The sequence below is a fragment of the Bos grunniens genome, chromosome 2, assembly GCF_055505025.1.
Source record: "Bos grunniens cultivar Pamir isolate PY7600 chromosome 2, Bosgru_T2T1.0, whole genome shotgun sequence".
NCBI lineage: Eukaryota > Metazoa > Chordata > Mammalia > Artiodactyla > Bovidae > Bos > Bos grunniens.
The window spans coordinates 46,871,187-46,896,006 of record NC_141166.1 but is presented as its reverse complement, the minus strand read 5'-3'; the positions used below and the strand labels follow the sequence as shown (position 1 = coordinate 46,896,006).

Below are 24,820 nucleotides of genomic sequence, written 5' to 3'. Positions count from 1 at the left end.
ACTAATAATGTGAGAGTTTCAGGTGGACAGCAAAGGGACTCAGCCAAACATATACATGTATCCATTCTCCCCCAAACTCCCCTCTTATTCAGACCATATAACACTGAGCAGAATTCCCTGTATTATACAGTATGGCAACATTTTCTTCAAAAAAAAATGTAGTGAGCCTGTCTCTTCAAGAAAATAGCTGAAAGGATTTGCTGCCAGTGACAAAATTTGAGCTTTGAAGTGAAAATGACTGTTTTGGTAGACTTGAACCCACCACTGAGAGCTTGAAAGCTTCCTAGTACTAAAAGACTTACCCAATGAGATAGGTGGGTAATATTACATGATTTTATTGTATTATATAATGAAATGTGTCAACATTTGGAAGATCTGCATAACTTAGTGAACCAATATTTTCCAAATGACCAGTGCATGATGTTATAAAATCGTGCATGGGTAAAAGATGTATTCAGAGTGTAGAACAGACTAATAGATTTTAATGTAACAAAGTATGAAAAGTTTTAGATTTACATTGTTATAAACCTTAAAGAAACTACCACTTATCAAGTTTTGGTGTAATATTCACAAGTATCTGAAGAGGCTATTAAAACACACTTTCCTTTTCCAACCAGATATCTGTGTGAGGCTGTACTTCCTTTTTTTAAACTTTAAGTTTTTTTTTTTATTTTATTGAGGTATAATTGATTTACAATGTTGTATTTCAGGTATACAGCAAAATGATTCAGTTATATATATAAACATATATTATTTTATATTCTTTTCCCTTATAGATTATTACAAAATATTGAGTATAGTGCCCTGTGCTGTAAATTTGGTCCTTAGGTCCTTGTTGGTTATCAATTTTATATAATAGTAGTAGTGTGTATCTGTTAATTCCAAACTTCAAATTTATCCCTCCCTCCCTCCCTCCTTTCTTTTTCGGTAGACATAAATTTGTTTCCTACATCTGTGGATCTATTTCTGTTTGGTATATAAGTTCATTTATATTAGTTTTTTTAAAATTCCACATATAAGCAATATCATATAATATTTGTCTTTCTCTGTCTTGCATACTTCCCTTAGTATGATAATATCTAGGTCCATCCATATTGCTGCAAACACCATTATTTCATTCTTTTTATGGCTGAATAATTCTGTTGTATTATGTAATATATATACATCACATCTTCTTTACCCATTCATCTGTTGATGGACATTTAGGTTGATTCCATATCTTGGTTATTGTAAACAGTGCTGCAATGGATACTGGGGTGCATGTAGCTTTTCAAATTAACGTTTTCTCTAAATATATACCCAGGAATGGGATTGCAGGATCATATGGTAGCTTTATTTTTAGTTTTTAAGGAACTGTCATACTGCTGTCCACAGTGGCTGTACCAGTTTACATTCCCAACAGTGTAGGGTTCCTTTTTCTCTACATCCTCTCCAGCATTTATTATTTGCAGATTTTTTGATGACAGCAAGGCTGTATTTTCTTCAAGTATGCATGCTCAGTCACTTCAGTCACATCCAACTTTCTGCAATCCTATGGACTGCAGCCCACTAGGCTCATCTGTCCATGGGACTCTTCAGGCAAGAATACTGGAGTAGGTTGCCATGCCCTCCTTTAGAGGATCTTCCCAACTCATGGATCAAGCCCATATTTCCTGTGTCTCCTGCATTGTAGGTGGATTCTTTACCCCCTGAGCCAACTGGGAAGCCTGTATTTTCTTCATACTCTCAATCAAAACAACATATTGTAATAGACTAATTGTAGATGCTGACACAAGAATCCTGCTATCTTCTATTAATCTGTAAATTAGGGACTTGCAAAATTATAAAACTAAACCATTTTTCTCACTACTTGAAAAAATACAGCTGTTTTTCATAAAATATATTATTTGTGTTAATATGTAACTATTTTAAAATAATGAGTTAATAAATATTTTAATAATTTCTCAGTTTTTATTTCTAATATGGTAAATTATAAGTAGATACAACCCAAACAGACATGCTCTCTGGAATTCTTCATGATTTTTAAGAATGTAAAGATGGGATGGGGAGGGAGGTAGGGGGGGATGTTCAAGTGAGAGGAGACATGGGTTAACCTATGTCTGATACATGTTAATTTTTGGTAGAAACCAACACAATACTATAAAGCAATTATCCTTCAATTGAAAAAAAAAAAAGAGTTTAAAGAGATGCTGAGTCCTAAAGGTTTGTGAACCATTGACTGAATTGCTCTCTCCTCTCTGCCTGATCTATTTATGCAGGTTGGCTAAGACATGGAGAGAATCAGAAGGGGCACTTACGCTATACATTTCTACTACCCTATTTTCAAGATGAGTACACTCCAGTAAGACTTAAGTAGAGGCAGTCAGCTGATCATACATGATGCAGAAAGCAAAGTACTACTGGTTACAAGCTATACTCTTCTCACCTGTAACTGGACCACCAGCTGAAGTCATGGGTGGCAGGAAGATTCCTGTTACTGGCTGGGATATTGATGTTTTCTGTTCCACTTGAAGAGGTTGCTGAACCTGAAAAGTGATACCCTCCTCTTCATCTTCTTCTAAATCTGAGAGGTGGTAGATGGCATCCTTGGGCAACTGGGTAAAGCCTTTAGTGATGACACCTGGTCGTGGGTCAAGAATGGTTCCTAAATTTGGTTGAGCAAGTTGCTGCCATTGATGCAGAGTTTGTGATCCTGAGTATGCAAACAAAAAAAGGAACAGGTTTTAAATTTCCCACAAATATTAAATCTTGAAAGAAGCTAAAATTATGTGTGTAAAAAAGTAATGATAATAATAAAACTGCTTTTTCAGTCTTAACATTTTGGTAAAATTTGTACATTGAAGTTCTCTGTGGAAAACTAACAAGATGCTAAAGGTATGAATAATCATCTTTTTATTTCAAAAGTTAACTTTAAAAAGGATATCTAAAGCAGATGTGAAAAGGTGAAAAAGCCAAGTCAACATGCTTAATAGGAACTAGAATGCTGAGGCAGTGATGAGAAGAGATGTGTACAATGTGGGGCTGTGTTTTTCCAGGTGACAAAAATTAATATTCCTCTGTTTTGGAACTATGCTTACGAGCTTTGAACTCAAAAGCTAGGCTCCTATGTTGGAAGGCATCGAATTACAGTGATTTTTTGTACACTTCTCCACTGTGTTCATGTCCTTTCACCAGGATCTCAGGGAGAGTAGGAAAGCTAAGGAAATGATAAAAGGAGAACATATCCCCACTATTTCTGTCTGCAAATGCAGGTTAATAATCATCCCAAGTGCCTGCACCAGATGCAGTTGCTAGTTGTCACTGAGAGTCATTTAATCCTAAAAATAGCTGCAAATATCTGCACTGACCATTAATAAAATGAACATAACACCTTTGAGTTTGAGAGGTCCTTCTAGGTTATCAACTCAAAATTCTGTCTAATGCAGACTCTTTTATGGTAACAGCAGAGGATCATTTGAAGATTGTCAATATTCCATAAGACAAAGAAATCTATTTTAAATTCAAGTCCCATTTTAAGAGAGAATAGAAACTGACTTGAAATTAACAACATTTTCTAACTGAACAAAAGAAAAATACAGGCACACATACCTCTAAGTAAAAGACACTCTTTGGGTAAAGAACTCTTTCTTGAAACAAAAGGTAGAGATGAAGTATTCCATCTAGATTATGTTTATTCATCTGTCATATCTCATTTATCTTATCATGAAAACTGCTATCAAGGATGTGTACATGCATTCTAAGTTGCTTCAGTCATGCCCAACTCTGTGCAACCCTACAAACTGTAGCCTGCTAGGCTCCTCTGTCCATGGGATTCTCCAGGCAAGAATACTGGAGTGGGTTGCTGTGCCCTCCTTCAGGGGGCCTTCCTAACCCAGGGATTGAACCCACATCTCTTACATCTTCTGCACTGGCAGGTGGGTTCTTTTCCACTAGTGCTATCTGGAAAGCCCCACTATCAAGGATATTCCTCAGCAAAGGACAAGAAAAGATTACTTCTCTTCCCCCACATTTGTATAAAAACAACATCTGTAGAAGAGAACTGACAGCTGATGGCGTGGAGAATGCAAATCTCTTCATTAATTTTCCACAAAGTTCTGCAGTGCATGGTCACATGAACAGTGAAGATTTAGGGATAATAAAGATAGCTCCTGCACAATTACAAGAGACATGTCCTTTCCAGGGGAAGGCAAAACCATAAGCAACATCGCTTAGAAATGGCCCTCACTTATTACCTTCAAGGGGCTTGACAATTTGTAATTTTTCAGGCATAAAACCTCGAAGGCAACTGGCACTGCTTAGGTCTGTGATCTCCGATTGGTCGGTGTAGAGGGAGGCCAGGCTCTCTGTGGGCGTGCCACAGCCACTACCCTCTTCTTTCTGGTCAGCCAGAACTTGGATCTTCCGCTGCCATTCTTCTGCAAAGAACTGCTTCTCACTTAAGTAGTTCTGTCGCCGAAGACTAAGGCGATGAAGTGCTGTTGCCAAATCGCTCTCTGTAGAGGGTCCTGGTTGATCCGCCTTCTGGATGTTCCTATGGGAAAATCATATTCACTGACTACATCTGTGAGGGTCAGAAGCACAGCAAAGAGCTCTCCTTTCCACAATGGTGAATGTTCGAGAGACTGATCTTAAAAACACGTATTTTTCTTAGATAGCTGGAATACAGAAATAGTAACAAACCCAGATCTCTAATACTACGTTGTACCATTTTTATAGATCATTTCAGATGACTTCAGATAGGCTATATTATGTTGTGTTTATTAAAATTTCTGTTTCACTTAATTCATTTAGCTATAAATGTTATCTTGTTTCACTGAATCTATAATACCATTGAGGGCAAGAGGTATCATTATTTTATGTATTACTAAGAAATTAAAAATGCTACTCATTATACTACAACACATCATTAGCGGCAAAAGATAAACAATTTCAAAAATATTAAAATGTGAAAAAATTTACTTTAGGCCATAAAATCCACTATGAATACTGCAGACATTTAAAAGAAAACAAGATTCATAAATACTGTATTTTCATAGCTCTGCAACACAGTTTTTCACTTCTCAAGATTAAAAAAATCGGAGATATCTTACAACTGATACCAAAAGAAAGAGTAGTAAGCCAAGTTTTAGGCATTCCACGTGTGAATTCACATAGATGTTCTTGTTAGATCTTTTCCTAAGGTAACTGTGTACAATGAGGTAGTATCAACACATAAGGCTACCATGGGTGCAGAATCTACCCCTAAGACCAGACAATACAATAAAAAACCCAGGGTAATGGATTTCTGCATTAGGAATGACTTCTCTCAGGTGCCAAACATCTAATTTTCAAAAACTTTCAGTTGACTTTCCAGTAATTCTCTTTAATTTCTAGTTAAACAAAATTCAATGAACTGAATTAATAAAAAAACAGAAACAGAAATCTCAATTTAAACAAATAGGAAATTAAGAGCAATCTAGTTTTCCTTAATAGGTATTCAAGATTATTGTTTATCGTAAAGGCACCAAAGCTGAAATTATGAGCACGGGTTATGAGAAACTATCATCTAATGCTATGCATAACTGCCAATGACCAAACAGATTCAAACAAATTTGATTCTGAACACAAAGACAGAGACTCAAATTTTGCCAAACCAGAGAAGAAAGAAGTAAAGAATTTTATAGTTCAATGCAAACTCCATTTTGAATATAATTAATTAAACCTTTCACTCCAGTGATCCGTCTAACGAATAATGATACAAGGCATCACTACTGAATGCGAACTGATAGTTCCTTTCAGTGTTGTCTTCAGACAGCACAGAACAATGCTGAAATTTGTGTGTGAATCCATGTTTCTTACCCTGGATCTTCCTCCAAGTTACTCTTCTGGGTTGTTTTGCCCTCTGTTGGTTCTAAGCCAGATTCAAATGGTTTTGCTGTCATGATGACACTCGAGCGGTTGGAGCCTGGGATGGGCAGTAGAATTGGGAATGGGACAGAGCGACCCCGGGTGTCATTGGCAGCCTTGACAGTGTCAAATACCCGTTTCTGTTGGGCTCTGTCAAAAAAGAAGTGTTTATTATTGCCACTGCCTACCATTGGAGTACTCTAGAAAAGATGCATGTAAACGCAGCTCATTAAAAACAAAGCCACCCTGAAGAGCCTCTGAAGTTTGGGAGAAATTATTAGAAAATAAATTTCAGGACAAGAGAATGCTCTCACAGATGGGAGCACTATCAGGAAAGAACTGAATAGTAAGAAGATATACTACTGAATCTCATAATACTGGTCACTTTGGATTGTAGCTGCTTTTCAATTTCCATCCCGATGGTCTAGTAACAACACATACGACCTGTACTTACTTTTGTTTAAAGAGAGAAGATTCCTCATCCAAACTCAACTTCTTACGCATGGTCCCCTCAATCTCCGCTGCCAGAGATTCCTAAGAAAAGAGTTTGAGGGTACTAACAGTGATTAACTAAGAAGCCTGTTATGAGAAATAAATGACCTTTCAATTATCTAATAGAATTCCCAGAATCCAATACTTTCAGTGTTACAGTAAAAGAAAACACAAGAAAACAGTCATAAGCTAAAATGCAGGGGAAGAAAAGAGACATTCTGGAAATGTAGCTTTTATACAAGAAACGACTACTTTTTCATCATATATATTTTTACAGGAAGCAATGGGAAAAGCCAATTATGATATATAAATGTATTACATATACAGATACACAAAAATAAAAGGTTTGAAAGGCTATAAACCAAGAGGTTAATAGTGATTCTGTGGAGGTCAGGATTTGATAGTATTTAACCATTTCTTTTTGGTCCTCTCTAGTTTCTAACTTTTCTATAATGAACATGTAAAGCTTTTACAATATAAAAAATTGTTTAAAATAAAAATCAGCAATCCTCTCCTTCCCCTGATCAAAGGTGAAGATTCAATTAGCATGGATGGTAGACTCAATGGGGCTGACAATGACTAGAATTGGAGGTACTGGTGTGAACTCATGATGTTAAATATGCATAGAAACATAAGATATGAATAGAAAGATAGATATACATGTGTTTATATGAGTGCATATGAACATACATATATTTCCTAGCTCTATCTGTTGAGAGGGACTGAAAGCAATAATAACTCTAGTGGCAAGGCATACCTAGCACCCAGATTTTGGATTCTAAGTATCATTCCTCACTAAAAATAACCAGAGCTCCTTGGAGAATGGCTGATCTGAAGGCCGGGCCAGGGAAAGGGCAAGAAGAGCCTGAAGGAGATCCTACTGACCACATCTGGGACAATTTAAGTATCAAAATAAAAAAGAGTAATGATGGCTTATAATCCACTGATTAAAATAGGAATTCATGGGTCTATACTGCATAACCTAAATGAACCAATGAATAAATAAATGAGACAGAAAAGTTCTGACAAAAGAATGCCAATTTTAAAAAGCTGAAAAAAAATGATGGAATTAAAAAGTCACCATTTGGCAACCATCATAGTAATAACTGAGTCAGATACATCCCAATTAATGGGTGCTAAAACTAGTGGGTAAAGCTTGATGGGAAACATAATATTTAAACAGTATCAAAGTATCACCCCAAAATAGTTATTTTGATCACTTGGTTAAAGTAGTATCTGACAATTTTCATCACTGAAAAGTTAATTAGTAATGTTAATTCAATTAACTAGTAATTAATTAACAATGACTAACCTTACAGTGAAAAAAAACTGGCAGATATTACCTTAACCAAGGGATCAAAGTTAATTAACATCATCAGTAATGGGACAAAAAGACAATGTGTGCCTCCCAATACAATGCACTGAGGAGAATATGGCATTATTTCTGCTGAAAATGCATTGCTGCTGCTGCTAAGTTGCTTCAGTCGTGTCCGACTCTGTGCGACCCCATAGACAGCAGCCCACCAGGCTCCCCCATCCCTGGGATTCTCCAGGCAGGAACACTGGAGTGGGGTGCTATTTCCTTCTCCAATGCATGAAAGTGAAAAGTAAACGTGAAGTCGCTCAGTCATGTCCAACTCTTATCGACCCCATGGACTGCAGCCTACCAGGCTCCTCCATCCATGGGATTCTCCAGGCAAGAGTACTGGAGTGGGGTGCCATTGCATTACCTAAATCTAATTGTGGGGAAACAACAGACAAATCAAAACTGAAGACATTCTACAAAGGTCATAAATGACAAAACAAAGACAGAAGAACTGTTCCAGACTGTAACAACCCAATGCAATGTACCCTTCAAAGGTCATTGTTGGGACAATTGGCGAAATTTAAATGGGCTCTGTGGATGAGACAGTGATAGTATTGTATCAATGTCAATATCCTGGAGTTGATGGTTGTATGTGGTTAGGTAGGAGAATGTCCTTGAGAGGATCCTTTTTTTTTTTTAATACATACACACTGAAGTATTAAGGGGTAATAGGGTTACTAACAACCCTGTTACTCTCAAGGACCATCAAATCTTAAGCAAGTTTCCTTAAATACATAATATTTTTATCAGTTCCTTACCCCAGAGAAAACTCCATATGGCTGAGAGAAGTAGAGATGAGCTGCAGGGCTAGATCTACTGCGAAGTTCCTTTATTTCTTCTTGAGATTCATGTAGCATTCCAAGACACTCCATATTCCTGTCTTGTAACTCATGAAGCTGAAAGATTGGAGGGCGATTAGTGTACCTTATTATACTACAAAGTGACAACAGGAAAAAAAAAAAATTGAGATAAGTTTAAATTTTATCCAGAGGACTAACTTTATGAATTTAAATTTTCTACAAAGACTCTGAAACAACCTAAGCAAGGAAAGTATATATATTTCCAGCTGCCAGATTTAGAGGTGTCTTGGCCAGAATTATATACAAACATGATTTCCTAAAAATGTGAAAAGTAACTGAGACAACCATAGCTGTCAATTCAGTATTTAATGCTTCTTATATAAAAAAAAAAACTTATAGAGGAAGTATAATAGCTATGGTCAAGTTAGTTTAGCACAGTATTAGATATGTATATTTTTAAACATCTCTCTGAAGCTTGCAAATGACAAGATCAAGTCTATCACGTCTATAAGATGTCAGGGTGCAGGTTTCTGTGGTGGTCGAGCAGTTAAGAATTCACCTGCCAGTGCTGGGGACAGTGGGTTCAATCCCTGGTCCAAAAAGATCCCCCATGCCATGGAGCAACTAAGCCCATGTGCCACAACTACTGAGCCCAAGCTCTAGAGCCCATGAGCTGCAACTACTGAAGCCCATGCTCCATAACAAGAGAAGCCAACCACAATGAGAAGCATGCAACAGCAATTGGAAAAATAAAATAAAATAAAATGGTAAAAAAAAAAAAAAAAAAAGAAAGTAGGTCCTGCTCGCTGCAGCTAGAGAAAAGCCCGTAAACAGCAATGAAGACTCACCACAGCCAAAATAAATAAATAAATAAAATCTTAAAAAAAAAAAAAAAAAAAGATATCAGGGTACTCAATCGACATAAAACAGGTAGTTTCTTCTCCCTTGTTTCAGAAACTTTCTTTTATAGTTAGAATACATAAGTGTGTTAAAACAGTACATAATTTTCAGAGTACATTCTAACTTCAAAAGGTTCTTCAAGTGTATGTATTATGTGGACTAGATGATCAGCATCACTAGGGCTAGAGGTGCTTATTAAAAATGGAGATTGCCTTATTTTAAAAACTGTTAGGTTAGTTGACAGAGACCTGAAAGGGATCATACATTCCTAAAAAATCTTATAATCTCAAGGTTTCCCTGCTAAGAAGGATGTTGTCATGTTATGATTAGTTTTAGAGACAGAATTTTTAAAAAGCTTTATTTTGTAGATCTCATAATTTCATTTTAATCTTCTGTGGTTATTTCAAACCTGGTAATCATCTTTAATCATTCTTATTCACAAAGAAGAAAGAAACTATTAATCCCTCTCTCCCATATTACACAAGATAAAGGAAGATCTCATTACCTCCATCGTCAATTGTCTTTGGGCATCTTTGGAAGCTTGGAGGTGAAGTCTCAGTTCTTCCTTCTCAATCACATGCTAACAACATATTAAAAGAGACATATGAAACCTTCTCACGTAAAATAGAGGTTACTCTCTTTTTAAGACATCTGGAGAATGTTTTCCAGGGGAGAGTCCAAAGGAATAGCAAAAGCTAATTTTTCAAAAGCCAAACAATAGCAATAAAATGGGCAGAACACAAAATCCATCAAGGTGTTTAAAGGACAAAGAGCATGAGTCAATAGTTCATACCACAACTTTCTGAGGAAAAGAGAATTCCATTTAATGGAAAGAAATAATGATCTGAAAGTAGTTATTCACGATATTTTATGACAGAAGACTAAAACAGGAGTCAGAAAGACTACAGCACTGTAAAAGGGCAGGGACTATGTTTATTTTGCTTAGCACTTAACAGAGTGCATAAGTATTAGGTCAGTGCTTAACAAACATCTGTTGAATGAATGAACCTACTTCTTTAAGTTTGTGCTGAAGATCTACAATCTGAGACAAGAGAGAGGAAATCTCTTCTTGGTATCGAATCAGTTCATCACTCTTCCCAGACAATTCTTCAGTCATTCTGGACATCTGAGCATTGGTTTCACCTGGAAAACAAAAATCTTTTAATTAATATAAATATAGGACATTAAACTATGGCCTGTGGGCCAAATTCTGTTTTGTAACAAGCACTGGGCTATCATGAATTGATTTTTCTTTAACATAAATTTAAAGTAATAAACCTGAATAACCCAACAGAGAAAACTGAAGGTTCTTCTGAAATAGACAAATGCTGGGAATTTAATAAGAGGCACTGAAGCCAAAAAGAGATAACTTATAAAGGCAAACAAGCTAAAGATTTTGCCTCTGTCTTTTTCTTTATGAAGGATAAAGCTGAAAAAAGATAGGTGAATTATATATGTTTGCAAGTGCTGAGACACTATGTTTTTGAGTAATCATCAGGGATATAAATAAGGTCCCAAAAGAAATGAGAATCAAACTCAACAAATATAACAAAGGCTATACACTTACAGAGAGATTCAAACTTTTTCTCTAGTAAAGCTGATCTTTTCCCAACTGATTTATTTTTTTTTTAATTTAGGTAATAATACATGAAAGCAAAATATATTCCTTTATAGAAACACAGATACTCACTGAATGTTATATTTTACACCATCATTTAAGCTCTAGTTTTGCTACTAATCAGTTTCCTGACTTTGGCAATCATATTCTCTACAGGACTATTTCTGCACCAACAACATAAGAGTTTTGGTTCCTTTCATTTTAATATGCTGTAACAGGCAGAAATATAGGTCTTTATTTAATGATGACAAAGATATTTCTTAAAAATACAAATGGAACTTTATTTAGAGTTGTGGGCTCAATGTTATATTCCAAGATTTTTAGTAACTATTTAAACTGTTTCTTGACATGTTTTTATTGAAATCATTGATCTAATTTCTGAGTTAGTGATACACTACCAAAGAATTACCCAGAGGCTATAAAACAGAACACATTAATACTTACGAAGTTCTTTAACACAATCACTGACAAGCTGCTGTTCTTTCTCTTCATAGGTAATAGTTTCTGTCTTTATGTGACAAGCCTTCAAGGGAAAAAAAATCAGTATGTGATAATATCTTCTAATGATTTTCTAGAATTAACTAAAGAAAACATTTAATACTCATTTAAGATAAAAGTTCATCACTTGCAAAGGAAAACAAAAACTCATAAAGCTTTATCTATCACAAAATAAAGACTATGGAATAGGACACGACAAATATCTCCCCCTTATTCCTTGCAGGGCCTTTGCACACCACCCCCAGCCCCTGCTCTCCATCGTATATCTCTGATAGGCTAATCGTCAGCCTCAACTAAAATGTCACTTGTTTAAGTAGCACTGCTTTGATCCATTCTCTGACCCTCCCCCATTATATAAGCTCATGAAACATTTTCCAATACAGTTCTTACCTTGGTTGTAATGATTTAGCTATTTGTGTAAAGTCCACAGCATATATATTGTATGCTGTGGTTTCCCCTCTTTCACCTGTCAGCTTGCTATTCATTTTTCAGTGGGCTCTAAGTAACAGTGGAAGGTAATCAGTCACCTGTGCCTTAGCTGCCACCCACTCCACCCCCAATGGAAGGTCAATAGCAAGTCCTTAGTTATGCCATATTTCACCCCAATACTACCTAGACCTAAACCTTATAGCCTTTAAGGTAAAGGAGAGTGAGAAATAATGTGACTGTGCCTTGGATCGAAGAAGCATATTCTCTTCTTCCAGTTCCTTGAGCTTTTCCTGCAGCATGTCCAATTGCAGCAAACCTTGAGATAAGCTAAAGGACTCATTGAAGCGAAGAGGTGTAGAGCAGCTGGAATCAGTTTCACTCTCTTCAGAAGCAATGGAGACAATTCGAAGCAACTCATCTTTCTTGGACAGCTCATGCTGCAGTTGATTAACCTGCACATCAAAAGGGCTTGATTTACAAGATAGTCTTTATTTTACATTATTTACAAGTAATATACCTTCTAATTCATGGGGCAATTGTTTCTCGCCATAAAACAAAATCATAAAATCAGCTTCTAGGTTCTATTGATTAAAGTAATAAGAGCTAAAAAGAGAGTCAAAAGCCTCATATATTTCCTGAGCTATAATTTCAGAGCACTAACTCAATGAATATAGTTTTTTCTATAGTAGGTGAAAAGAAAAGCCAATTTCCATATTCAATATAATAGGAATATAGGAGGAAATTTCACATAAGGTGACATATTCACAGTTCAAAACAAAACAGAAGAAACTTCAAAATATCAGAATAGAGCCTTATTTCAAATTCTCATTCTAAAGGTATTTTTTCCCCCATAATTTCCATTTTATTTATTTATTTTATTATTAAAATATTGTATTGGTTTTGCCATACATTGACATGAATCCACTGCAGGGGTACATGTGTTCCCCATCCTGAACCCCCCTCCCATCCCATCCCTCTCGGTCATCACCGTGTACCAGCCCCGAGCATCCTGTATCATGCATCCAACCTGGACTGGTGATTCATTTCACATATGATAATATACATGTTTCAATGCCATTCTCCCAAATCATCCCACCCTCCACCTCTCCCACAGAGTCCAAAAGACTGTTCTATACATCTGTGTCTCTTTTGCTATCTTGCATACAGGGTTATCATTACCATCTTTCTAAATTCCATATATATGTATTAGTATACTGTATTGGTGTTTTTCTTTCTGGCTTACTTCACTCTGTATAACAGGCTCCGGTTTTATCACCTCATTAGAACTGATTCAAATGTATTCTTTTTAATGGCTGAGTAATACTCCATTGTGTATATGTACCACAGCTTTCTTATCCATTTGTCTGCTGATGGACACTTAGGTTGCTTCCATGTCCTGGCTTTATAAATAGTGTTGCGATGAACAGTGGGGTACATGTGTCTCTTTCAATTCTGGTTTTCTCAGTGTGTATGCCCAGAAGTGGGATTGCCGGGTCGTATGGCAGTTCTATTTCCAGTTTTTTAAGGAATCTCCACACTGTTCTCCATAGTGGCTGTACTAGTTTGCATTCCCACCAACAGTGTAAGAGGGTTCCCTTTTCTCCACACCCTCTCCAGCATTTATTGCTTATAGACTTTTGGATCGCAGCCATTCTGACTAGCGGGAAATGGTACCTCATTGTGGTTTTGATTTGCATTTCTCTGATAATGAGTGATGTTGAGCATCTTTCAAGTGTTTGTTAGCCATCTGTATGTCTTCTTTGGAGAAAGGTCTGTTTAGTTCTCCAGCCCATTTTTTGATTGGGTCGTTTATTTTTCTGCAATTGAGCTGCAGGAGTTGCTTCTATATTTTTGAGATTAATTCTTTGTCAGTTGCATCATTTGCTATTATTTTCTCCCATTCTGAAGGCTGTCTTTTCACCTTGCTTATAGTTTCCTTTGTTGTGCAGAAGCTTTTAATTTGAATTAGGTCCCATTTGTTTATTTCATGAAATTAAAAGATGCTTACTCCTTGGAAGGAAAGTTATGACCAACCTAGATAGCATATTCAAAAGCAGAGACATTACTTTGCCAACAAGGGTTCGTCTAGTCAAGGCAATGGTTTTTCCTATGGTCATGTATGGATGTGAGAGTTGGACTGTGAAGAAGGCTGAGCACCGAAGAATTGATGCCTTTGAACTGTGGTGTTGGAGAAGACTCTTGAGAGTCCCTTGGACTGCAAGGAGATCCAACCAGTCCATTCTGAAGGAGATCAGCCCTGGGATTTCTTTGGAAGGAATGATGCTAAAGCGGAAACTCCAGTACTTTGGCCACCTCATGCGAAGAGTTGACTCATTGGAAAAGACTCTGATGCTGGGAGGGATTGGGGGCAGGAAGAGAAGGGGACGACAGAGGATGAGATGGCTGGATGGCATCACTGACTCGATGGACGTGAGTCTGGGTGAACTCCGGGAGTTGGTGATGGACAGGGAGGCCTGGCGTGCTGCGATTCATGGGGTCACAAACAGCCAGACACGACTGAGCGGCTGAACTGAACTGAACTGTTTATTTTTGCTTTTATTTCCAATATTCTGGGAGATGGGTCATAGAGGATCCTGCTGTGATGTATGTCAGAGAGTGTTTTGCTTATGTTCTCCTCTAGGAGTTTTATAGTTTCTGGTCTTACATTTAGATCTTTAATCCATTTTGAGTTTATTTTTGTGTATGGTATTAGAAAGTGTTCTAGTTTCATCCTTTTACAAGTGGTTGACCAGTTTTCCCAGCACCACTTGTTAAAGAGATTGTCTTTTCTCCATTGTATATTCTTGCCTCCTTTGTGGAAGATAAGGTGTCCATAGGTGTGTGGATTTATCTCTGGGCTTTCTATTTTGTTGCATTGATCTATATTTCTGTCTTTGTGCCAGTACCATACTGTCTTGATGACTGTGGCTTTGTAGTAGAGCCTGAAGTCAGGCAGGTTGATTCCTCCAGTTCCATTCTTCTTTCTCAGGACTGCTTTGGCTATTTGAGGTTTTTTGTATTTCCATACAAATTGTGAAATTATCTGTTCTAGCTCTGTGAAAAATACCGTTGCTAGCTTGATAAGGATTGCACTGAATCTATAGATCACTTTGGGTAGTATATTCATTTTCACTATATTGATTCTTCCAATCCATCAATATGGTATATTTCTCCATCTATTAGTGTCCTCTTTGATTTCTTTCACCAGTGTTTCATAGTTTTCTATATATAGGTCTTTTGTTTCTTTAGGTAGATATATTCCTAAGTATTTTATTCTTTTCATTGCAATGGTGAATGGAATTGTTTCCTTAATTTCTCTTTCTATTTTCTCATTATTAGTGTATAGGAATGCAAGGGATTTCTGTGTGCTGATTTTATATCCTGCAACTTTACTATATTCATTGATTAGCTCTAGTAATTTTCTGGTGGAGTCTTTAGGGTTTTCTATGTAGAGGATCATGTCATCTGCAAACACTGAGAGTTTTACTTCTTTTCCAACATGGATTCCTTTTATTTCTTTTTCTGCTCTGATTGCTGTGGTCAAAACTTCCAAAACTATGTTGAATAGTAGTGGTGAGAGAGGGCACTCTTGTCTTGTTCCTGACTTTAGGGGAAATGTTTTCAGTTTTTCACCACTGAGGATAATGTTTGCTGTGGGTTTATCATATATAGCTTTTATTATGTTGAAGTATGTTCCTTCTATTCCTGCTTTCTGGAGGTTTTTTTTTTTTTTTATCATAAATGGGTGTTGAATTTTGTCAAAGGCTTTCTCTGCCACTACTGAGATAATCATATGGCTTTTATTTTTCAATTTGTTAATGTGGTGTATTACGTTGATTGATTTGCAGATATTGAAGAATCCTTGCATCCCTGGGATAAAGCCCATTTGGTCATGATGTATGATCTTTTTAATGTGTTGTTGGATTCTGATTGCTAGAATTTTGTTAAGGATTTTTGCATCTATGTTCATCAGTGATATTGGCCTGTAGTTTTCTTTTTTTGTGGCATGTTTGTCAGGTTTTGGTATTAGGGTGATGGTGGCCTCATAGAATGAGTTTGGAAGTTTACCTTCCTCTGCAGTTTTCTGGAAGAGCTTGATTAGAATAGGTGTTAGCTCTTCTCTAAATTTTTGGTAGAATTCAGCTGTGAAGCCGTCTGGTCCTGCGCTTTTGTTTGCTGGAAGAGTTCTGATTACAGTTTCAATTTCCATGCTTGAGATGGGTCTGTTAAGATTTTCTTTCTTCCTGGTTCAGTTTTGGAAAGTTGTACTTTTCCAAGAATTTGTCCATTTCTTCCAAGTTGTCCATTTTATTGGCATATAATCGCTGATTGTAGTCTTTTATGATCCTTTGTATTTCTGTGTTGTCTGTTGTGATCTCTCCATTTTCATTTCTAATTTTATTGATTTGATTTTTCTCCCTGTGTTTCTTGATGAGTCTGGCTAATAGTTTGTCAATTTTATTTATCCTTTCAAAGAATCAGCTTTTGGCTTTGTTGACTTTTGCTATGGTCTCTTTTGTTTCTTTTGCATTTATTTCTGTCCTAATTTTAAAGATTTCTTTCTTTCTACTAAACCTAGGGTTCTTCATTTCTTCCTTTTCTAGTTGCTTTAGGTGTAGAGTTAGGTTATTCATTTGACTTTTTTCTTGTTTCTTGAGGTATGCCTGTATTGCTATGAACCTTCCCCTTAGCACTGCTTTTACAGTGTCCCACAGGTTTTGGGTTGTTGTGTTTTCATTTTCATTCATTTCTATGCATATTTTGATTTCTTTTTTGATTTCTACTGTGTTTTGTAGGTTATTCAGCAGCATGTTGTTCAGCCTCCATATGTTGTAATTTTTAATAGTTTTTCTCCTGTAGTTTAGATCTAATCTTACTGCATTGTGATCAGAAAAGATGCTTGGAATGATTTCAATTTTTTTGAATTTACCAAGGCTAGATATATGGCCCAGAATGTGATCTATCCTGGATAAGGTTCCATGTGAGCTTGAGAAAAAGGTGAAATTCATTGTTTTGGGGTGAAATGCCTATAGATATCAATTAGGTCTACTTGGTCTATCGTCCTTTAAAGTTTGTGTTTCCTTGTTAATTTTCTGTTTAGTTGATCTATCCATAGTTGTGAGTGGGGTATTAAAGTCTCCCACTATTATTGTGTCATTGTTAACTTCCCCTTTCATACTTGTTAGCATTTGTCTTACATATTGCGCTGCTCCTATGTTGGGTGCATATAGATTTATAATTGTTGTATCTTCTTCTTGGATTGATCCTTTGATCACTATGTAGTGTCCTTCTTTGTCTCTTTTCACAGCCTTTGTTTTAAAGTCTATTTTATCTGATATGAATATTGCTACTCCTGCTTTCTTTTGGTCTCTATTTGCATGGAATATCTTTTTCCAGCCCTTCACTTTCAGTCTGTTTGTGTCCCTTGTTTCAAGGTGGGTCTTTTCTAGACAACATACATAGGGGTTTTGTTTTTGTATCCATTCAGCCAGTCTTTGTCTTTTGGTTGGGGCATTCAACCCATTTACATTTAAGGTAATTATTGATAAGTATGATCCCATTGCCATTTACTTTATTGCTTTGGGTTTGACTTTATACACCCTTTCTGTGTTTCCTGTCTAAAGAAGATCCTTTAGAGTTGGTTTGGTGGTGCTGAATTCTCTGAGCTTTTGCTTGTCTGTAAAGCTTTTGATTTCTCCTTCATATTTGAATGAGATCCTTGCTGGGTACAGTAATCTGGGCTCTAGGTTATTTTCTTTCATCACTTTAAGTATGTCCTGCCATTCCCTCCTGGCCTGAAGAGTTTCTATTGAAAGATCAGCTGTTATCCTTATGGGAATCCCTTTGTGTGTTATTTGTTGTTTTTCCCTTGCTGCTTTTAATATTTGTTCTTTGTGTCTGATTTTTGTTAATTTGATTAATATGTGTCTTGGGGTGTTTTGCCTTGGGTTTATCCTGTTTTGGATTCTCTGGGTTTCTTGGACTTGGGCGATTATTTCCTTCCCCATTTTAGGGAAGTTTTCAACTACTATTTCCTCAAGTATTTTCTCACGGTCTTTTTTTTTGTCTTCTTCTGGGACTCCTAAAATTCAAATGTTGGGGCATTTAACCTTGTCCCAGAGGTCTCAGAGATTGTCCTCATTTCTTTTAATTCGTTTTTCTTTTTTCCTTTCTGTTTCATTTATTTCTACCATTGTATCTTCTACCTCTGTTATTCTACTGTTGGTTCCCTCCAGAGTGTTTTTGAACTCATTTATTGCATTATTCATTATATATTGACTCTTTTTTATTTCTTCTAGGTCCTTGTTAAACCTTTCTTGCATCTTCTCAATCCTTGTCTCCAGGCTATTTAACTGTAACTCCATTTTGTTTTCAAGATTTTCGATCATTTTCACTATCATTATTCAAAATTCTTTATCAGGTAGATTCCCTATCTCTTCCTTTTGTTTGGTTTGGTGGGCATTTAACCTATTCCTTTACCTGCTGGGTATTTCTCTGCCTCTTCATCTTATTTATATTGCTGTGTTTGGGGTGGCCTTTCCGTGTTCTGGCAGTTTGTGGAGTTCTCTTTATTGTGGAGTTTCCTCCCTGTGGGTGGGGTTGGACGGGTGGCTTGTTAAGATTTCCTGGTTAGGAAAGCTTGTGTTGGTGTTCTGATGGGTGGAGCTGTATTTCTTCTCTTTGGAGTGCAATGAAGTGTCCAGTAATGAGTTATGAGATGTCAATGGGTTTGGAGTGACTTTGGGCAGCCTGTATATGGAAGCTCAGGGCTATGTCACCGTGTTGCTGGAGAATTTGTGTGGTATGTCTTGCTCTGGAACTTGTTGGCCCGTGGGTGGTGCTTGGTTTCAGTGTAGGTGTGGAGGTGTTTGATGAGCTCCTATCAATTAATGTTCCCTGGAGTCAGGAGTTCTCTGGTGTTCTCAGGATTTGGACTTAAGCCTCCTGCTTCTGGTTTTCATTCTTATTCTTACAGCAGCCTCAAGGCTTCTCCATCTGTCACTTCCAAGGCGGTTCCCTCTGTTTTAGCTTCTTCTGTTTGCTGGTCTCTTCAGTGTCTAATTTCCGCCCTGACACAAGGGGGCGGTGGTGGACACTTTTTTAGGCTCCCTTGTTCAGTCGTGCTGTGGGGAGGGAGGAACACTGAAAACAAATAACACTGGCATGTGCTTGCAGTGTCTCAGCCACACTGGGTTTGCCCCCGCTCATGGCGTGTGTGCTTTCCCTGTCTACACTGCTTAGGCTCTAGGTTGCTCTGCCGGAAACTGTTGCGGCCAGCCCTGGGTTGTATGCACTTCCCAGGTCTAAGCCGCTCAGGTTCAGGTACTCGGGTACTCCTCAAATGCACAGACTCGGTTGGGCCTGCGTTTTGTGCCCTTCCCACGTCCGAGCAGCTCAGGTGACCAGGTGTTTGGCGAGCACGGTCGCTGTGACTTATCGCCTCCCCCGTCCCTCCCACTCGGCTTTCTGGGTGTACAACTGGTGCACCTTCTCAGGTGGATGTCAACCGTCCAGAATCCCAAGAAGTCTTGGTTAGCAATGAAGCCTGCTTACAGTTTGGTAAAGGGTGCCTCTCTGGGGCCGCGATTGCCCCCTTCCGGCTCTGGCTGCCCTCGCCTGCTTGTCTCTAGTGGGGGATGAGTCGGTCTGCAGCCAGCTAGCTCTGCTCAGTCCTTTGTTCTGGGAGTGGGCCTACTAGTGTCTTAGGTTAGGGCTTTTCGCGTAGCTCTAGTCAGTTCTTTGTTCTGTGAGTGGGCCTATTAGTGTCTTAGGTTAGGGCTTTTCGCAGGGTACCTATCCCACAGTCTGGTTTGCTCTCAAGTTAGTTCCCTCAGATTGTCCTCAGGACATTCAGGCCTGGTCCTTACTCTAAGCAATGCAGCCCACACCTCCCTGCCCAGCCACCGCTTGCTAGTGGCTGATGTGGGCATCTGTGCTGCTTCTCTGCTGGGGGAGTTATCGTTGGGCACAGAATCTGTGGGTTTTAATTATTTATTTATTTTTCCTCCTGGTTATGTTGCCCTCTGAGGTTCCAAGGCTCGCCACAGACTCGCCAGTGAGAGTGTTTCCTGGTGTTTGGAAACTTCTCTCTTTTTTAAGACTCCCTTCCCGGGATGGATCTCCGTCCCTAATCTCTTTTGTCTCTCTTTTTATCTTTTATATTTTTTCCTACCTCCTTTTGAAGACAATGGGCTGCTTTTTTGGGTGCCTGATGTCCTCTGACGGCATTCAGAAGTTGTTTTGTGGAGTTTACTCAGCGTTCAAATGTTCTTTTGATGAATTTGTGGGGCATAAAGTGGTCTCCCTGTCCTATTCCTCCATCATCTTAGGACCGCATCTAAGCTGTGTGACTCTATATGACTTACCAACTTTAATTCTAGGGAATTAGTACTTTAAACTCAAAGGCTTGACTGTTACTAAACACGATATCTTTATATAAAATATAAATGAAACTAGATAACAAGTTAAAAATTTTTTCCTTTTCTTGTTTGGGTTTTTGAAAAAAGATACTTTCTTTGGGTATCTATTACTTTGGGGTATATTTTAAAATACTAAGATAATACAAAAAGTCTACACAAAGGGCTAAGAATAAAGTGTTAGAATTTGCAACCCAATGGTCTATACAGTCCATGGAATTCTCCAGGGCAGAATACTGGAGTTGGTAGCCTTTCCCTTCTACAGGGGATCTTCTCAACGCAGGGATTGAACCCAGGTCTCTTGCATTGCAGGTGGATTCTTTACCATTGAGCCACAAAGGAAGCCCCAAAATACTGGAATAGGTAGCTTATCCCTTGTCCAGTGGGTCTTCCTGACCCAGGAATTGAACCAGGGTGTCCTGCATTGCAGGCAGATTCTTTACCACCTGAGCTATCAGGGAAGCCATTAGAATCTAAACAGGATGCCACAAGTACGGTAGGTACTCAATATAGACTTTATATTGACCAAGGTAGAGTCACATGAGTACTCCTCTGTACATTAACATTTCATTTCTCTACTGGTTAGTTCAATGGATACCAACAGTTAACATGTGCTGGTATTATCTGTCTACCTATTGTCATCATTTCAGGGACACCAGGAAAATAAATTCTCCATTTCCCAAATCTAACTGTTTCATGCTGCAAATACTTGATCCAAGACATACTTGATCAAAGGCTTGTCCCAGTTGCTCCTCCAGGGTTTCATTCTGCTCAGACAATGCATGGTTCCTCTTTAAGAGAGCTTGTCCAATTCGAGCAGCTAGCTCCAGATCACGATCCCTCTGTTAAAACACCAAATACATGTCTTGAGTACAAACAAAATTAAGTAGTAGTTTAGAAATCCTGCAGTCATTAAAAGTAATGTCCTAGAAAGCATCAAGGCCCATTTTAATGCCCAGATATACAAACGAATACAGGGCCTAACACACAAATGGTGTTTAAAATATGTGGTCAAATGGATGACCACCGTAGTTATAAATGCAAGAGAGTATTTCCTTATATTAAGTGAGATTTATTGATCATCCTATTAGTTAGGATACAGCAACTCTATCTTTAAACTTATGATTTTGGAAACTTAGAAAACTAATATAGTCTTTAAAAATGAGGACAGGGCCTGACCCACAGTAAAAGCCCAATAAATATTTGTTGAATGCATTTGTCTTTGAGCATGGTAATGATACAGTAGGCATGTTGAAAACCAAGGCAAAGCTTGTATGCATTCAGAGCCATAGGCTCAGAAGAAAGCACAATCAAGAACCCTATTGTCAACTGGTGTTAAGAACCATGATATGAAATAAAATAGGGGATATAACAAACTGGACATTTCAAGGCTATAGGGTTCTTCTTTGAGTATAGAGAAGAAGGGAGTCTGAAGAAATCAGTGGTAATGATGAAGGGAGGCCCAAGCCAAGAGTCACTGTATCTGGGTAGATGGTAATAACTTAGCAAGGGCATAGGGATTCCCTCTATATGGTGGGGATGAGGATTGTATTCTGTAGGATGGAAAACTATCAATATAGTAAAACATCTAAGTGCCTTATGGTATATGGTTATGCTTACATTAATCACTGCAAATAAAATTAAGGTTCTTTTTGTTCCATAGTAACATGAAAAGTGGTAGATGGGTTATCTCTAAATTTTCAAGGCCCACTTATTTCATTTTCAATATAGGCTAAGTGGCATACACAAAATCATTCTGGGGAGCTGCCAGGGGTGATGGGGACATGTGAGGAGAAGGGTACTTCAAAGAGAAAGATAATTCCCATAAGATCAACTGAACTTGAAGCATAGGGAGAGCTCTCTAAGACCACCACTCAGAAGAGATACACTACATATACTAAAAATGTCATGGACAAAGTGAGCTCAGATAATAGCCTGAAAGAAAGTAGAAAAGGGAAGGTGCTCCAAACTGTTGGTGTTTATTTGCAAACAAGCTGCTTCTTGAATGGGAGCTCTGTTTCAGGGTAAGTGACAGCAAGGATTTATTTAAAAAAACATATTTTTTTAAAGATTGCTTTTCTAAGACAGTGAAGCCAGCCAGCATCATTATAACACAACAATAAAAAATTAAGCACTGTGCAACTTTATAAAAATAAACTTCAGGAGCCATTCTACTTTGGAATGCCAGTTGGTTTGAGTTGTTCTAGTTGTAACAACCTTATACAGAACAACCTAGGGCAAAGACATCATCATTCTTCATTGATATGCAAATTTAATAGCTTCTAAATGATCTTCAAGGTTTACTTTTTGTACTGGAGAAAAAGGACACATTCCTACCTCTGCCAGGAGATGTGTAACCATGTCGATGTCATTGTAAGTTTTGGTCATCTGCTCCACCCTGTCTGTGCCTAGAACTAAGATAGTTAAAACAACTGTTTATAGGATATAGAAATAACACAAAGTTTTAAATATTCATAAGAATTGAAAGATAACAACACAACAAACAACTCAGGCTTTTACAAAAAGTTATTTAGAATAAAAATACAGGTGAAAAAAGAAAAAGAAAGTAAATAGTTCACACGTTAGACAGTCAGGACAGACCAATTACTACAAACAAAATGTATATCGTACAATGAATTAAGAAAGTATCATCTGGTCACAGGGTAGTCACCTCCTGACTATCTTCTCTTTCTGTGGTAAGACTGGAATTTTGTCTCACTCATGTTAGAAGATATAGGCCAGAGAATTAACTGAATCGTTTTATACCCTAGTCTAAAGTTATTGAGGGGTGAGTTTGTGAGGAGTTATTAAAAAAACTAAGATCATGGCATCTGGCCCCATCTCTTCAGCAAATAGATGGGGAAACAATGGAAACAGTGACAGACTTTATTTTCTTGGGCTCCAAAATCACTGCAGATGGTGATGGCAGCCATGGAATTAAAAGACACTTGCTCCTTGGAAGAAAAGCTATGACCAACACAGACAGAATATTTAAAAGCAGAGACATTACTTTGCTGACATAGGTCCATCTAGTTAAAGTTATGGTTTTTCCAGTACTCACGTATGAATGTGCAAGTTGGACCATAAAGAAAGCTGAGTGCCGAAGAATTGAACTGTGGTGTTGGAGAAGACTCTTGAGAGTCCCTTGGACTGCAAGGAAATCAAACCAGTCAATCCTAAAGGAAATCAGTCCTGAATATTCATTGGAAGGACTGATGCTGAAGCTGAAACTCCAATACTTTGGCCACCTGATGTGAAGAACTGACTACTTGGAAAAGACCCTGATGCTGGGAAAGATTCAAGGCAGGAGGAGAAGGGGACAGAGGATGTGATGGTTGGATGGCATCACCGACTTGATGGACATGAGTTTGAGCAAGCTCCAGTAGTTGGTGATGGGCAGGGAAGCCTGGCATGCTGCTGTCCATGAGGTTGCAAAGTCGGACATGACTGAGTGACTGAACTGAATGTATAAAGGAAATTAATTAGAATTCTGTTGTGATTATTTTGAACATCTGTGATCAGCTATCATGTGAGCTAATATCAATAAATAAGGAATAGGACTTGCAGGACTTTTTGTAGTTTTATTGTGAATCATAACCCTTTTTAGTTTTAAAATTCTTTTTCTTTATAATAAACTTCATCGTAGGTAGGCCCTTGCTATAAAATGAATTGTATATTATTATATTCCTTGTATTACTCAAATCCATTATTTCTGACACTCCAAATTCAAGAATTGCACTTGACTAATTTAGCTCCAAAGAAAAGAACAGATAGGACCCTAATGATTGTACAAGCACAATAAGCAATACCTTTTTAAAGCCAATGATGCATAATAAGAGAGGGAACTTTTGACTTTGAAGAGCATTAATGAAACAGACTTGGGTTTGATTTAGACTGATTTTATAATTTGTTTGCCGTGAAATGTGAAAAAGCAGAGATTTGAAGCAGACAAGCTGAATTCATGTATTTGAGTGAACTTGAACAAGTCACTTATCCCTTCTGAGATTCAGATTCATATTTATAATATGGAGGTGACAGCATCTCACAAGGCCATTAGGAGGTTCAAATATGATAATTTACTAAGTACTATTTAATAAACTGCTGCTGCTGCTGCTAAGTCACGTTAGTCATGTCCGACTGTGTGACCCCATAGACGGCAGCCCACCAGGCTCCTCCGTCCCTGAGATTCTCCAGGCAAGAACATTGGAGTGGGTTGCCATTTCCTTCTCCAATGCATGAAAGTGAAAAGTGAAAGGGAAGTCGCTCAGTCGTGTCTGACTCTTCGAGACCCCAGGGACTGCAGCCCACCAGGCTCCTCCGTCCATGGGATTTTCCAGGCAAGAGTACTGGAGTGGGGTGCCATCGCCTTCTCCGAATAAACTGCTAAGTATCATATAACTATTCATAGCTATAC

General features: G+C 37.8%; 1 protein-coding gene across 4 annotated transcripts in view; it reads right to left on the bottom strand.

Annotated features, from left to right (window-relative positions):
- TRAK2 (trafficking kinesin protein 2) overlaps positions 1 to 24,820 on the bottom strand; it is a 74,759-nt gene that overhangs the window by 7,227 nt on the left and 42,712 nt on the right. For all 4 annotated transcript variants that reach the window (XM_086345926.1, XM_086345919.1, XM_086345915.1 and 1 more), the window contains 11 exons: positions 22,744 to 22,820; positions 21,132 to 21,248; positions 12,232 to 12,441; positions 11,507 to 11,585; positions 10,457 to 10,587; positions 9,950 to 10,024; positions 8,503 to 8,640; positions 6,341 to 6,420; positions 5,839 to 6,036; positions 4,233 to 4,531; positions 2,426 to 2,692 (listed from right to left, as the gene is read on the bottom strand). In XM_086345926.1, coding sequence (XP_086202052.1) covers positions 2,426 to 2,692; positions 4,233 to 4,531; positions 5,839 to 6,036; positions 6,341 to 6,420; positions 8,503 to 8,640; positions 9,950 to 10,024; positions 10,457 to 10,587; positions 11,507 to 11,585; positions 12,232 to 12,441; positions 21,132 to 21,248; positions 22,744 to 22,820 — 1,671 coding nt within the window. The remainder of the gene's footprint in view (positions 1 to 2,425; positions 2,693 to 4,232; positions 4,532 to 5,838; positions 6,037 to 6,340; positions 6,421 to 8,502; positions 8,641 to 9,949; positions 10,025 to 10,456; positions 10,588 to 11,506; positions 11,586 to 12,231; positions 12,442 to 21,131; positions 21,249 to 22,743; positions 22,821 to 24,820) is intronic.